Source organism: Oncorhynchus tshawytscha, unplaced genomic scaffold (genome assembly GCF_018296145.1).
Source record: "Oncorhynchus tshawytscha isolate Ot180627B unplaced genomic scaffold, Otsh_v2.0 Un_contig_388_pilon_pilon, whole genome shotgun sequence".
Classification (NCBI taxonomy): domain Eukaryota; kingdom Metazoa; phylum Chordata; class Actinopteri; order Salmoniformes; family Salmonidae; genus Oncorhynchus; species Oncorhynchus tshawytscha.
This window is the reverse complement of record NW_024609827.1, coordinates 1,181,801-1,198,209: the sequence shown is the minus strand read 5'-3', so window position 1 is coordinate 1,198,209 and position 16,409 is coordinate 1,181,801. Positions and strand designations below refer to the sequence as shown.

Here is a 16,409-nt window from a genome sequence, read left to right as displayed (position 1 = left end):
CCTTCGACCTCATGGCTTGTTTTTTACTCTGACATGCACTGTCAACTGTTGGACCTTTATATAGACAGTTGTGTGCCTTTCCAAATTATGTTCAATCAATTGAATTTAACACAAGAGAACTCCAATGAAGTTATAGAAACATCTCAAGGAGGATCAATGGTAACAGGATGCATCTGAGCTCAAATCTGAGTCTAATAGCAAAGGGTCTGAATACTTATGTAAATAAGCTATTTCTGTTTTATTTTTAATACTTTAACAAAATATTCAAAAAATCTGTTTTTGCTTTCTTTTCTTTTTACAATTTTCTACATTGTAGAATAATAGTGAAGACATCCGAACTATATAATAACACATGGAATCAACCAAAAAAGTGTCACCACCCTTTGCCTTGATGACAGCTTTGCAAGATCTTTGCATTCTCTCAACCAGCTTCATTAACTAGTGTCATGGTGCTACGTAACACCAGAAGATTGTGGAAAAGGATAGATGCCCACAAAGAACATTGGGAAACAGTTGTCGTCTGGACTATCATGAAATGGGAATACTGTATATTATCAAATCAGTCCTCTAGGTTTAATTATTACGTGATTAAACTAATCATGTAAACATTAATTAACTAGGAAGTCTGGGCACCAAGGAAAATGTTGAGATTTACAGTTTAATTTTCCGAATATAACTCTTCAGATATTTTAATATTTGATCAATTATTCATTCTCATTAATATATTATTATTACCTCATCAGTTCTCATTACTGAACGTCTCAAACCCTATTCTAAATCACCGATATACAAATTGGCTTAATTATCGACTAATTAACTAACTACATAATCACACAGAATTAAATAAACAAACAGTAGATATTGGTTACTAACTAACGAAGTGCGCTGAGAGTCGGGAAGCAAGTTCAGGGAGTGAGTTTTTAAATAAATAAACGCAACATCATACAAAATAAGAAACACGAATAACGCACAGACATGACACAGAACAGAAACAATGAGGCCTAGCTGCAGACTAGCAATTATATGTCTAAGATTTGCTCTTATTCTGTAGTGATCGATAGTCTCAGAGTTTAACCATTTCCAGCCGTGGAGGCAAACTACAGGAGTATGTTCTAATGGACTATAGAATTGTAACCATTCCAACGTGGGGACTCTGTCCCGGCGTTCTCTGACTTTTGTGTATATTTTGTAGGAAGTGGGTTTTATACTCTGTGGAAAAAGGGGTGGTTCTATGACACGTGATGTAATGTCTGGGCTCACGGGGGTGTGGCCACTGGCTAGTAAAAACTTAATAGCTGAACTACTATCTCTTTCAGAAGGCCAACTTGACATTACATCTTCCGACAAATAGTTTCATATTCAATCATATATTTTACACAACATTCAGGTAGAAAATGAATAACTGAGAGATGTACACTCCCAAAGCTACCGTTATTCTGTGCTACCGTCCTTCCTAATGTCACAAAATTAAACAACTTTGACAGGATTGTTCTTTAAATATCCACGGACCATTCCCACATTCTCAAAAACATAAATATTGTTTAATCCTCCAATTTTGGGGAATAGGAGTTGAACAAAGAGATGCTCTTTGTTCCTTAGGTTTATTTCCCATTTCTTTCTGCATGACCAGGAATTTATGACCTGTTGTAAAGTCATAAAACTTGTGGTGTGAGAGAGGGGGGAGCCACGATATACACCCCAAAGGGCCATGTCGTGACAGTAGTCACCTGGAATGCATTTCTATTAACAGGTTTGATTTGTTCATTTGTGTTGTGACAAGGTAGGGATGGTATACAGAAGATATCCATGTTTGGTAAAAGACCAGGTCCATATTATGGCAAGAACAGCTCAAATAAGCATAGAGAAATGACAGTTCATCATTACTTTAAGACATGAAGGTCAGTGGACTGGTGGAAATATGGTGGAAATATGTCCTTTGGTCTGATGAGTCCAAATTTGAGATTTTTTGGTTCCAACTACCGTTACTTTGTGAAATGCTGATTAAGAAAATGGATAATCTTCGCATGTGTGGTTTCCACCGTGAAGCATGGAGGAGGAGGTGTGATGGTGCTTTGCTGATGACACTATCTGTGGTTTAATTAGAATTCAAGGCACACTTTGCACAATGCCAAGAGTGTGCAAAGCTTCATAAAGGCAAAGGGTGGCTATTTTGAAGAATCTAAAATATTAAATGTATGTTGATTTGTTTAACACTTTTTTGGTTACTACATGATTCCATATGTGTTATTTCATACTTTTGATGTCTTCACTATTATTATACAATGTAGAAAATAGTAAAAATAAAGAAAAACCTTTGAATGAGTAGTTGTGTCCAAACTTTTGACTGGTACTGTATATAGTTTTGATAGATGTTATGTATATATATATAGAGAGATTTTAGATTTTTTTTTACTGAAACCGCCAACCACATGAGGATTCAGGAGCTCTCAATGAGTATAGACAGCCTGCTGCTGCCTTCTGCTGCTCTGAGCTCTCAATGAGTATAGACAGCCTGCTGCTGCTCTGAGCTCTCAATGAGTATAGACAGCCTGCTGCTGCCTGCTGCCGCTCTGAGCCCTCAATGAGTATAGACAGCCTGCTGCTGCCTTCTGCTGCTCTGAGCTCTCAATGAGTATAGACAGCCTGCTGCTGCCTTCTGCTGCTCTGAGCTCTCAATGAGTACAGACAGCCTGCTGCCGCTCTGAGCTCTCAATGAGTATAGACAGCCTGCTGCTGCCTTCTGCTGCTCTGAGCTCTCAATGAGTACAGACAGCCTGCTGCCGCTCTGAGCTCTCAATGAGTATAGACAGCCTGCTGCCGCTCTGAGCTCTCAATGAGTATAGACAGCCTGCTGCTGCCTTCTGCTGCTCTGAGCTCTCAATGAGTACAGACAGCCTGCTGCCGCTCTGAGCTCTCAATGAGTATAGACAGCCTGCTGCTGCCTTCTGCTGCTCTGAGCTCTCAATGAGTATAGACAGCCTGCTGCTGCCTTCTGCTGCTCTGAGCTCTCAATGAGTATAGACAGCCTGCTGCCGCTCTGAGCTCTCAATGAGTATAGACAGCCTGCTGCTGCCTTCTGCTGCTCTGAGCTCTCAATGAGTATAGACAGCCTGCTGCTGCTTTCTGCTGCTCTGAGCTCTCAATGAGTATAGACAGCCTGCTGCTGCCTGCTGCCGCTCTGAGCTCTCAATGAGTATAGACAGCCTGCTGCTGCTCTGAGCTCTCAATGAGTATAGACAGCCTGCTGCTGCTCTGAGCTCTCAATGAGTATAGACAGCCTGCTGCCGCTCTGAGCTCTCAATGAGTATAGACAGCCTGCTGCTGCTCTGAGCTCTCAATGAGTATAGACAGCCTGCTGCCGCTCTGAGCCCTCAATGAGTATAGACAGCCTGCTGCTGCTCTGAGCTCTCAATGAGTATAGACAGCCTGCTGCTGCCTGCTGCTGCTTTTGAGCTCTGAATGAGTATAGACAGCCTGCTGCCGCTCTGAGCTCTCAATGAGTATAGACAGCCTGCTGCCGCTCTGAGCCCTCAATGAGTATAGACAGCCTGCTGCTGCTCTGAGCTCTCAATGAGTATAGACAGCCTGCTGCTGCCTGCTGCTGCTTTTGAGCTCTCAATGAGTATAGACAGCCTGCTGCCGCTCTGAGCCCTCAATGAGTATAGACAGCCTGCTGCCGCTCTGAGCTCTCAATGAGTATAGACAGCCTGCTGCCACTCTGCTAACTGGGGGGCCCTGCCTTAATTGGATAACTGATTAATACAAAAAAAATGAAATAAGCTGCAAGCCTAAGCCCATACATAAGGCAAATAAAATAAAATGTAAATGTTATTTTTTTATCCAACCACAGGACGCTGCTTTCAATGTTCAAAATACACCAGAGAGCATAATTTAGCCGCAGAGTATCAATATTTTAAACACAATTGATTTGGGTAAAAAATGTATTACAAGCACATACAAGAAATTGCCAAAATCAAGGAAACACTAACGTAGTGTCTTAAAACTGTGTTTGTTACGGTGCCTATGAGTTCTTAATCGGGCCCTGAGTAGCACTATTGTCTCAATGCTGTAAACTGATATTTCCATAATTTCAGAGGAAAACATAGCAAACGATGATGAGGAGCTTATGCTGGACAACTTTGTGACGTTCTTCATTGTGGGTACGTCTCCCTGAAACAAGCGCTATTCTTTCTTTTATTCCATCTTAGTAATATAGTTTCTCCCACACAAATGAAGTTTGAAGAAACAACAGTCACAGTACTTTTGTTGTTTTAATCTTGACAGGGCAAGAGACAACAGCCAATCAACTAGCTTTTGCCGTCATGGAACTGGGAAGGCTGCCAGAGATACTGACGAAGTAGGTGTCATGCCCTGATCTATTTCACCTGTCCTTGTGATTGTCTCCACCCCCTCCAGGTGTCGCTTATTTTCCCCAGTGTATTTATCCCTGTGTTTCCTGTCTCTCTGTGCTAGTTCGTACTATCAAGGCACAAGGCGAGACCAAAATGCAGACACAGGAGGCAGATGGTTGCAGTCTTACAATGTTAATTAATCCAAAGGGATAGGCAAGAGAATGGTTGTGGACAGGCAAAAAGGTCAAAACCAGATCAGAGTCCAGGAGGTACAGAGTGGCAGACAGGCTCATGGTCGGGCAGGCGGGTACAATGTCCAAAATCAAGCAAGGGTCAAAACCGGGAGGACAAGAAAAAGGAGAATGCAATAAGCAGGAGAAATGGAAAAACGCTGGTTGACTTGGAAACATACAAGACGAACTGGCACAGATAGACAGGTAACACAGGGATAAATACACTGGGGAAAATAAGCGGTGGAGACAATCACAAGGACAGGTGAAACAGATCAGGGCGGGATAGTACCCCCTCCTCCCCCCCAGGGACACCACTTAGCGTCCTACCTGGGCGCATACCTGGCTGACCGGGGTGTCGGCAGTGGAAATCGGCGATGAGGGCCGGGTCCAAGATGTCTTTAGCAGGAACCAAACACCCCTCCTCCGGGCCATAACCCTCCCAGTCAACCAGGTACTGGAAACTCCTGCCCCATGGTCGAACCTTCAGGAGGCGTCTCACCGTATATTCTGGCTGGCCACCAATAACCCGGAGGGGAGGGATGGGCCTGGAGACAGAAGAGAAAGGACAGTGAGACACAGGCTTAATCCTAGACACATGGAAGGTAGGATGAATACGGAGGGTACAGGGTAACACAAGATGGACAGCAGTGGAACTCAGGACTCTGGAGATAGGAAAAGGACCAAGGAACCGAGGAGACAGCTTGCGGGACTCTACCTGAAGGGGCAGATCCCGAGTGCAAAGCCACACCCTCTGGCCAATACGGTAGCGGGGAGCTGGGGTCCGGCAGCGGTCCGCTTGTTGGCAATACCTGGAGTTGGTCTTGAGAGTAGCCGCCCTGGCTCTTCTCCAGGTACGTCGACAGCGGCGGACAAACATCTGGGCCAAGGGTACGCTGACCTCCTGCTCTTGTTCAGGGAAGAGTGGAGGCTGATACCCCATGGAGCACTCGAAAGGGGAGAGTCCTGTGGCAGAACTGAGAAGAGTGTTCTGGGCATTCTCCACCCAGACCAGTTGACGACTCCAGGTAGTGGGGTTAGTTGAGACCAGGCACCTTAAGTTGGTCTCCAGATCTTGGTTGGCTCGCTCCGACTGACTGTTAGTTTGGGGATGGAATCCGGATGACAGGCTGGCCAACAACCTAATAAGGGTGCAGAATGCCTTCCAGAACTGAGGACCCCGATCGGACACCATGTCTACCGAGAGTCCATAGACCCGGAAGACATGCTGCACCACAAGCTGAGCCGTCTCCTTGGCAGAAGGTAGTTTGGGGAGAAGGATGGGCGGCCTTGGAGAACCGGTCAACTACCGTCAACTACCGTTAGAATGACAGTGTTGCCATCAGACGGAGGGAGCCCAGTGACAATGTCCAGAGATATGAGACCAGGGATGATGAGGAACCGGTAGTGGCTGCAGGAGGCCAGAAGAAGCTTGCCGTGGAGTCTTGTTTTGAGCACACACAGTGCATGCGTTGACAAAGGCAGAGATGTCAGGGACCATTGTCGGCCACCAGGAACATTCTCGAAGGAAGGCTAGTGTACGACGGGGCCCTGGAAGACAGGTCAGCCTGGAGGAATGAGCCCATTCCAGGACCCGGGACCAGACTGGGTTAGGGACAAACAGCCAGTTATCCGGGCCCCCTTCAGGTCCAGGTTGGGAGCGTTGCGCCTCGCGAACCAGGTTCTCAATAACCCAATCCACAGTGGCAGCAAGGCATGAGGTAGGGAGAATGGTTTCAGAAGTCGAGGGTGTGGCAGAGGAACTGTATAGGCAGGAGAGAGCATCAGGCTTCACATTTTTAGACCCAGGACGGTAGGAAATGGTCAAGTTGAATCTGGTACACAGGAGGACCCACCTGGCCTGCCTTGACTTGAGGCTCTTGGCTGAACGGAGATATTTCAAGTTATGGTCGGTCCAAACCAGGAATGGCTGTTCTGCTCCTTCCAGCCAGTGCCTCCACTCCTCCAATGTCATCTTCACCGCCAGGAGTTCTCAGTTGTCAACATCATAGTTCCTCTCCGCAGGATTGAGATGATGGAACATTAAGGCACAGGGATGAAGCTTCTGGTCCTGGGCAGATCGCTGGAACAGGACAGGATGGCCCCCACTCCAACATCCAAAGCATTCACTTCCACCACAAATTGAGACAAGGGGTCTGGGTGGATGAGGATGGGTGCTGTTGTGAACTGATGCTTCAGGTCCACAAAGGCTTTGTCGACAGCTGGAGACCATTTGAACGGTACCTTGGGGGAGGTGAGTGCCGCCAGGGGGGCCGCCAGGGTGCTGTAATCCCGAATGAAACGGCGGTAGAAGTTTGCAAACCCAAGAAACCGTTGCAACTGCACTCTGGACGTTGGTTGAGGCGAATCCACCACTGCTTTCACCACTGATTTGAACTCACACTTCTCGGCTTTCACAAACAATTGGTTCTCCAGGAGGCGCTGAAGGACCTGTCTGACATGGAATACATGTTCTTGGGCAGATCGGGTATAAAACAGGACATCGTCCAGGTAGTCGAACACAAACCGGTTAAGCATGTCCCAAAGGCAAATGGTCAGCCACTCAAACTTCTCACCTCTGCTATGAATTCCTCTAAATGACCGCAAATGGCAGATTGTTGTTCCCAAACTGCCGTAGTCCGGGGGAGCGCCCTTCCCGACATTATGGGAATTATATGCGCTATTTTCGATCGTTCTGAAGAAAACGAAGATGGCTGTAGCTAAAAAATAAGCGAGCACTGAGAAAGAAATCCTGGTACCTGCCGGGTTTCCCCGAATATCACTCTGGAGGAGTTAAGCGGGGTTCACGGGGAGTCGGGAGAGGCTGTACAATCTCACCACAGATAGGGAAAAAATACTGGGTGATTGGGGTTTTTCAGAGGTGCCAGACAGTCTGAGCTAACTCCCTGATTTGCTCCATAATAGCCTTTAACCCATGGCCATGGCTTTCCGTCAGGAACTGAGCCCTTCCAAAAGGACCTGGAGCAACTCATGATGTCTCCCAATGGAGGCTCCCTGCAGGGAGACAGCTTGGCAGAGCTGGTCCATGTCTGCTGGGTCTGTCATGGCCAGTTTGTACCATCAAGGCACAAGGCAAGACCCAAATGCAGACACAGGAGGCAGATGGTTGGAGTCTTGAAATGTTTATTAATCCAAAGGGGTCTCAAGAGAATGGTCGTGGAAAGGCAAAAAGGCCAAAACCAGATCAGAGTCCAGGTGGTACAGCGTGGCAGACAGGCTTGTGGTCAAGGCAGGCAGAATGGTCAGGCAGGCGGGTACAAAGTCCAGAAACAGGCAAGGGTCAAAACCGGGAGGACTAGAAAAAGGAGAATGCAAAAAGCAGTAGAAAGGGAAAAACGCTGGTTGACTTGGAAACATACAAGACGAACTGGCACAGATAGACAGGTAACACAGGGATAAATACACTGGGGAAAATAAGCAACACCTGGAGGGGGTGGAGACAATCACAAGGACAGGTAAAACAGATCAGGGTGTGACAGTAGGACTTTTTCATAATTTATATTTTGGTTATTGATCATTTCTGTAATAAAAACAGGTTGGTTGAGTTTGTGAGTCTCTGACCTCTCTAGGGTGAGGCAGGAAGTGGATGACGTCCTCGGGATGAAACAGGAAATCAACTTCGACGACCTGGGGAAAATGACCTACCTGTCTCAGGTAAATGATCTACCTGTCCCATGTTAATTTTGTGTTGTCTTGTCATTACTAATTACTAGCACGATTTCATACTAAAAAAAGCTAGAAGCAGAGCTGCCATTTCTGTCGGTGCCATCTCAACTATACTTGTACTATATTAACTGCAGTTAACTGTGTGACCAACTGGATGTAAACCCGGTTCGTCTGAATGCTACAAGACGGTTTTAGCCGGCTGAGCTAAAGCCTATTACTTTCCACTGGGCAACAACTGGTTCAGTCGACATTGTTTCCACGTCATTTCAACTAAAAAACATCTATGCGATAACGTTGAATCAATGTGGAAAACCGATTGGATTTGCAAAAAGACTTAAGGCCATTTCGTCTTTTTGCACCCAACATTTAATCTAAATCCAATGACATGGTGAAATGTTTTGTTGATTTCACGTTTAATTAATGTTGACAACTCAATCAAATATAAATCAAAACTAGATGTTGAATTGATGTCTGTGCCCAGTGGGATGTCCCTTAGGGAGCTAACGCAAGTGTTCAAGTCTCGGGTCACGTAACTCTTCACATCGTCAATTAATCAGCATGGTGTGTTTGATTCATATCATCTCCCCCCCGTCAGGTTTTGAAGGAGACTCTAAGGTTGTACCCTACAGCACTAGTCACTTCTCGTTTCATCTCCAACGACATCGTCATCAACGGCATCCCCATCCCAGCAGGAGTCACATGCGTCGTGAGTAGTCACCTCAAAAACAATGTGGAGGAGTGATGTCTGTTGTATGATAATATCTCTAAGTTTAGTTGTGGTGTTAACATGTGATACGCTGTGGTACCTCAATGTGGTAAAGGAATGAAGTATCCTTGTCTAAGCCAGTATGGCTCATACCTCAATGTAGTAAAGGAATGAAGTATCCTTGTCTAAGCCAGTGTGGCTCATACCTCAATGTAGTAAAGGAATGAAGTATCCTTGTCTAAGCCAGTATGGCTCATACCTCAATGTAGTAAAGGAATGAAGTATCCTTGTCTAAGCCAGTATGGCTCATACTGGGGTGGCAGGGTAGCCTAGTGGTTAGAGCATTGGACTAGTAACCGAAAGGTTGCAAGCTCAAATCCCCCGACTCCCGGCTGCCCCGACTCCCGGCTGCCATGACCGGGAGACCCATGAGACAGCGCATAATTGGCCCAGCATTTGTTCGTCACTGAGGTTAAATAAAGGTAAATAAAAATACCTCAATGAATGTTCTTGTCCCATTGCGCTCTAGCGAATGTGTGGCTGGCCGGGCACATGCACGCTGACACGTTCAAGTTGTATGGTGTTTCCTCCGACACATTGGTGCGGTTGGCTTCAGGGTTAAGCAAGCAGTGTGTCAAGAAGCAGTGTGGCTTGGCAGTGTCATGTTTCGGAGGACTGATGGGTCTCGACCTAAGCCTCTCCCGAGTCCGTACAGGAGTTGCAGCGATGGGACAAGACTGTAACTACCAATTGGGGAGAAAAAGGGGTAAAAAGTTAATCATAAATAAAAATACATGATACATTTAGTTGATCTTTTACCCACTCGGCCACACTGTAAAAATAATTCTGGGCTGAATTGAAATTCAATCTAAAAAACTACCAACATATATTTAATAAAAATGTATGCAAGTTGTGCAGAGCCTGTGGTCTAGAGGAAACACACCTGGTTTAGACAGGTCACCCCTTGCCCACTGTAGACTGGGGTTCGATTCCCCAACCCTTCAATCTGTTTCTCCCACCTGTCTGTATCCCCTCTGTCATTTCAGAAATGTCTCAATAGAGGAAAAATACCCCAAATGTATGCAAGTTATTTCTATGATTTGTTAATTTAATTTGACAAAAGTAACGTATGAACAATTAATCCACCTGGACTATTTACATTGATCCCCCCCTTTGTTTTTACGTGGCTCCTTGCTGTTTACTATCTGTGCATAGTCACTTAGAAATGACCTTAACTAACCTGTACCCCTGCACATTGACTCAGTAGCCCTACAAGACTGTACCCCCAATGCATAAAAAGGGGTAGCATCCATATTGACTCAGTATAGCATTACCCACTACCCCTGTAAAAATAATTCTGCATAAATATCCTCCACATTGACTCAGTAGCCCTACCTGTGGTCCCCCTGCATATAGCATCCACATTGACTCAGTATAGCATAAAAAATACATGTTGATCTTTACCCATCGGCCACACTGTAAAATAATTCTGGGCTTAAAAAACTACCAACATATATTTAATAAAAATGTATGCAAGTTGTGCAGAGCCTGTGGTCTAGAGAAACACACACCTGGTTTAGACAGGTCACCCCTTGCCCACCTTACCCCCCTGCATTTAGCCTCCACATGTACTTATTTCAGATTTGTTAATTTAATTTGACCTTACCAATTAATCCCCTGCATATAGCCCCCACATTGACTCAGTAGCCCTACCTGTTTACCCCATAGTCACTTAGAATATATCCTCCACATTGACTCAGTAGCCCTACCTTACCCCCTGCATATAGCATCCATATTGACTCAGTATAGCATCACCGTACCCCCTGCATATATCCTCCACATTGACTCAGTAGCTCTACCTTACCCCCTGCATATAGCATCCATATTGACTCAGTATAGCATCACCTTACCCCCTGCATATATCCTCCACATTGACTCAGTAGCCCTACCTTACCCCCTTCATATAGCATCCATATTGACTCAGTATAGCCCTACCTTACCCCCTGCATATATCCTCCACATTGACTCAGTAGCCCTACCTTACCCCCTGCATATAGCCTCCACATTGACTCAGTAGCCCTACCTTACCCCCTGCATATATCCTCCACATTGACTCAGTAGCCCTACCTTACCCCCTGCATATAGCCTCCACATTGACTCTGTATAGCCTCGTTATTGTTATGTATTATTGATTGTGTTAATGTTGATTAATTTTACTTTAGTTTATTTAGTAAATAACACTTTCTTAAAACTGCATTGTTGGTTATTAAGGGCCTGTAAGTAAGCATTTCACAGTAAGGACTACACCTGTTATATTCGGCGCATGTGACAAATTTGATTTGATTTAACATGTTACTCAAAATTGAATAATCTTTTATGAGGATAACCAAAGCGAGAGACAATATATTGATTGGACCCATTGGAAGTCTTTGGTTTTAATCACCTTTCATTTATCTTGAAGCGTGACTCTGTTTTTAGAGGATTGTGGGTAATGTTTTTAGACTATAATTCTTTCACACAATGTTGTTTACATGTTTGAAGAAGGAAGTCTGTATTTCTATATTGGTATTAAGCAGTTTGTTGTGTAATGGATCATGATGAACGGATATCAAAACTGTCAGGCATTTTGACGTTCAATGAGGACAGCACCCATTCCAACATTCCCCATTCCCACGGGGCGGCAGGGTTGCCTAGTGGTTAGAGCGTTGGACTAGTAACCGAAAGGTTGCAAGTTCAAATCCCCGAGCTGACAAGGTACAAATCTGTCGTTCTGCCCCTGAACAGGCAGTTAACCCACTGTTCCTAGGCCGTCATTGAAAATAAGAATTTGTTCTTAACTGACTTGCCTAGTAAAATTAAGGTAAAATTAAGGTTAAATTAAAATTAAATTCATGAGTTTCAGTGGAAGAGGCAACTGCAGAGTCCTCGGTTCTTGCAGTTCAAGCCTGCCAAAATGGTATCATGGTAAATGATCAAATACATAACACAATGTTAAACATTAAGACACCAGATAAAGGGATCTGATTCTGCACTAGACAGAACTCGAAACGCCAAAATAGTGTTAGTGCTCCCAGTCCCTGGCAAGGTGCTGCACAATATTTGATTTAGTGCTGTTACAACACACCATGAAATGTTTCAAAACATCTCAGAATTGTAGTAGTCAACACCTCTGCACTCATTTTATTTCCTAAAGTGTCTTAAATCTTTTGTTTGCCCCTATCTTGTCTGTCTACAGTTCAATTCGTATGTCTGTGGAAGGTTGGATAAGTTCTTTGAGGACCCGCTGAAGTTTGACCCAGAGAGGTTCCATCCAGACGCTGCCAAGTAAGTCACACAATACGTTGTCATTGTTTTATTGTTTCTTTACAACATTTGAATTGATTAAAGCAGAACTGAACTCGAGAATCAACTTCTCTCGTTGAAAACAGCATATGCTACATTGGTATTAGCCAGAAACATTTCTTCCTGTGCCAAAATTGACTAAAAAGTGCAAGTAGGTTAATTTAGCTAATAAAGTCTGTATCATCCAAAAAGGAGTTTTGTGAGTTTTGTGTACAAGAGTTCATCATTACTTACATGGTGGTTGGGTTATGATTTCGCCCACTAACACGGGATCAACAGCTGCGGTGATTGTGCTCTATCCGATGGTACGGCACAACACACAGACAGTGAGACAGACCTGACCTGCAGCGCAGGGGATCAGACTTTGTTTACAGGAGACAACAAGTTATGCATTTTATACTGCACCAAACAACTTAGCTATATGTAAAATTGCCCGACTAAAACCTTGTCGACAAAAATGCCCTAATTAATAACAGCTTTCTTGAGTTATCTTAGATTCATTCAGACTATTTTGAGGACACACCCACCTAATTTCTCTTAATGAGCAACAGAAAAATCTGTGCGTTCAGTCACTCTTTAAGAGCTAACAGACATGTTGTGTTTGTTTCTGTCCTGAAGACCCTATTACTGCTACTACCCCTTCTCCCTGGGACCGCGCTCATGTCTGGGACAGAGCTTCGCACAGGTGAGCAGACTGTCCGTATGAAATACATTGAAACAACTTTATTTGGGATTGTTCTATGCTGATCCTATTATCCATCCTAGTTAGATTACTCCTGGACTTCTGCCTCCAATATAGACTTTTTTATAGTTGAGCACACCAGATTTTTCATCCTTTAAAGAGATCTGTTGTTCACAGGTGGAGGCCAAGGTAGTGATGGCCAAGCTGCTCCAGAGGTTTGACTTCAGCCTGCTGCCTGGCCAGTCCTTTGACATCCTGGACACTGGGACTTTGAGACCAAAGAGTGGAGTGGTGTGTAACATCAGACACAGAGGACAGACACCTGCAGCCTGACCTGACTGGGACCTGAACATGACTAGCACTTCTCTATAACTTGTCTTATTTCTTATACTTCCTAGTGGAGCAAATTATCTCTTTCTTTCAATGAAGCACCTTATTGAATATCTAGCAATTTTTTTTTTGTAACAGTATTTTTATTGGAATTTCACCATTTTCACCCATATTAAGAGATACAACAGAGACAAAGCACACAGAACAAAAACAAGAAAAACAGCACCCACTTACACATATCTACGTGCATATATATATACACATACATACATACACATACATACATATACCCATGCACATACACGCACGCACACACATATACACACCCATACATACGTACACCATTTTCCTCTTCCCGCTCAGTGCTTCTCTCACCCCATCACCATCATTGCGTCTCTCAATACATACATTTTAAACAAACTTACAAACAGAAATTAAACAAAAAAGCTCAGTTTGAACCAAGAGGTTAGGTTCCACACATGGAACGTACAGTGTAGTTCTGAAATACATAGATCCCCACCATTCTAAGAGAATCCTTGCAGCATAATAGCTGATACCTCAGGTTCTAGGTAATTTAGATAAGGTTCCCATACTTTGTAGAACTGGTCTGTTTTAGAATGCAATGTACATGTCAGATATTCCAGAGGCACCCATTCAAATAGTATCTTATGCCAATCTTTAATAGAAGGAACCTTATCACTAATCCACTGTAAAAGGATGTTTTTCCTCGCTGTGAAGGTAAGGATGTTGTAAAGCCTCCTTTTACCAACAGAAGTAACATGCCTACTAGGGAGACCTAACAGTAAAGAAACTGGGTCCAATTCTAGATCAACCCCTAGGATCTTTTCAATTTCTTGCAGAACACCAGACCAGTATCTTTGTATTTTGGTACATGACCATAAACAATGTGTTAGGTGCCTGTATCAGTTTTGCATTTAAGACACTGAGGGGAAGAGGAAGTGGGGCTAAAAGCATGTCTGCGATTTGGGGATATATGCAATCTGTGTATTATTCTTAATTGGATTGCTCTAGTACGGTTACATATAGATATTGTTTTTGCATATCTCCAAATGTCCTCCCACATCTCTTCGTCAATAGTAACAGACAATTCTTTCTCCCACACTTGTTTCACCCTCTGTGTGTTGGCAGCAGAAAAGGACCTTAAAGTATCATAAAACAGACTTACAGACATTTTCTTTTGTGGGAAAAAAAGCATTCTTTCAATGACAGACACATCAGGGTTACCAATTAAGGTGGTGCTCTTCAGAATATAATGTCTTACTTGTAGGAAGCGGAAAAAGTCCTGCTTTGGGAGTCGATATTTCTCGACCATCTGCTCAAATGACAACAAAATCTTATCAGCAAATAAGTCATTTAGCCTGTGTATGCCCTTATTAAGCCATAAGTTAAAGCCAGCATCCAGCAATCCTGGACTGAAATCTGGGTTGTTAAGAATTGGGGTAAGAGCAGAGGTTAGTTTGGACCTTCCCAGGAAGCGTTGAACTGACCTCCATACTTTGAGTGTGTTAAGTGTAACGGGATTATTGCAGTGATCTTCTACAGACTTGAAACTTCTGAAAAATAAAAGATCCTGTAAGGGGTATTTTGAAAGAGAAGTCTCAATGTCTAACCAAATAGAGGAGTCATCATTTGTGATCCAGTCAGAAATATAACAAAGGTGGGCACACCATTGATAGAACCTGATATTGGGCAGATCCAAGCCGCCCATAGAACTTGGCAGCTGCAATATTGCCATCTTAAGTCTTGGCTTGCGTTTACTCCATATAAAGGAACTTAGCCATCCATTTACATCCTTTATTACCTTATTGGAGAGTAATACTGGGATCATTTGGATTGGGTAAAGTAGTCTAGGTAAAATGTTCATTTTCAAGAGGGATATTCTACCCAACCAAGAAATCGGGAGAGAGTTCCAGCGCTCCAGATCCTGTCTTATTGTATCAAACAAGGGAACAAAATTGGCTTTGTACATTAGCTGGAATTTAGGAGTTACAAATATACCCAGATACATGAAACCTGAGGGAGACCATTTAAAAGGGAAGGGGGAGAAGTATTAGGTACAGAGTGTAGGCTACCAAGTGGCATAGCCTCTGACTTAGTAAGGTTAATCTTGTAGCCTGAGAATTCGCTGAATGATTCAATAATATTAATAAGAGATGTAATTGAAGTCTCGGGACTAGAGATGAATATCAGGACATCATCAGCATACAAGCTTATTTTATGGTGAACATCACCAATGAGCAGCCCCTGTATAGCAGGCGTTACCCTGATAGCCTCGGCCAGTGGTTCCATAATGAGTGCAAAGAGGAGGGGGGATAAAGGACAGCCCTGTCTGGTACCTCTGTGTATAGAGAAGCTATTTGACCGTAGCCCATTAGTAAGGACAGCAGCCTGAGGATCATCATATAAAACTTTCACCCATTTTATAAAGTTGTCCCCCAGACCAAATTTATTTAGAGCAAATAATAGGTAAGACCACTCCACACGATCAAATGCTTTCTCAGCATCTAGGGAGAGCACAAGACCATCCACAGCACTTTGTTGGTAGGCTTGAATTACATTAAGAAGCCGCCTGACGTTGTTGCATGACTTACGGCCCCTAATGAAGCCAGTTTGGTCTCCTTTCACAATTAGTGGCAGTGAGTCCTCTAATCTTGTGGCTAAAATTTTAGAAAGCAATTTTCTATCCACATTCAGAAGGGAAATTGGTCTGTACGAGGAACAAGACTCTGGACATTTTCCCTTTTTGAGAATAAGTGAAATGTTGGCTTCTCTCAGCGTTTGAGGGAGTTGGTCATTTGAAAATGAGTGGTTAAACATATCACGCAATGGCTCAAGGATCAGGCCATGGAACTCTTTATAGAACTCACTACAAAACCCGTCTGGTCCTGGGGCCTTACCATTTTGCAGATTCTTAATTGCGAACATTATCTCTTCCTTGGTAATAGGGGCATTAAGGAGGGACCTCTGCTCTTCGGAGATAGTAGGGGGCTCAATCTTACAAAAGAAGTTCTCCATTAATTTGGGTGCATCCTTTGGCAGTTCTGAGGCATAAAGGTTTG

At 43.8% G+C, this 16,409-nt stretch overlaps 1 protein-coding gene across 1 annotated transcript; it reads left to right on the top strand.

Annotated features, from left to right (window-relative positions):
• Positions 1 to 3,831: 3,831 nt before the first annotated feature.
• On the top strand, positions 3,832 to 13,440 carry LOC121846129 (cholesterol 24-hydroxylase-like). Its single transcript, XM_042319181.1, has 7 exons — positions 3,832 to 4,160; positions 4,285 to 4,357; positions 8,173 to 8,257; positions 8,865 to 8,975; positions 12,211 to 12,299; positions 12,936 to 13,002; positions 13,177 to 13,440. Exons 1-7 carry the CDS (start codon positions 4,127 to 4,129, stop codon positions 13,330 to 13,332), a joined length of 615 nt encoding a protein of 204 aa, XP_042175115.1. The 5' UTR covers positions 3,832 to 4,126; the 3' UTR covers positions 13,333 to 13,440.
• Positions 13,441 to 16,409: the final 2,969 nt, after the last annotated feature.

Coding starts and splice junctions, on each gene's coding strand:
- LOC121846129 (XM_042319181.1), top strand. CDS start 4,127: ATGCTGGACAACTTTGTGACGTTCTTCATTGTGG. Junction 8,976..12,210: donor CAGCAGGAGTCACATGCGTC/GTGAGTAGTCAC, acceptor GTCTGTCTACAG/TTCAATTCGTATGTCTGTGG. Junction 12,300..12,935: donor TTCCATCCAGACGCTGCCAA/GTAAGTCACACA, acceptor TCTGTCCTGAAG/ACCCTATTACTGCTACTACC.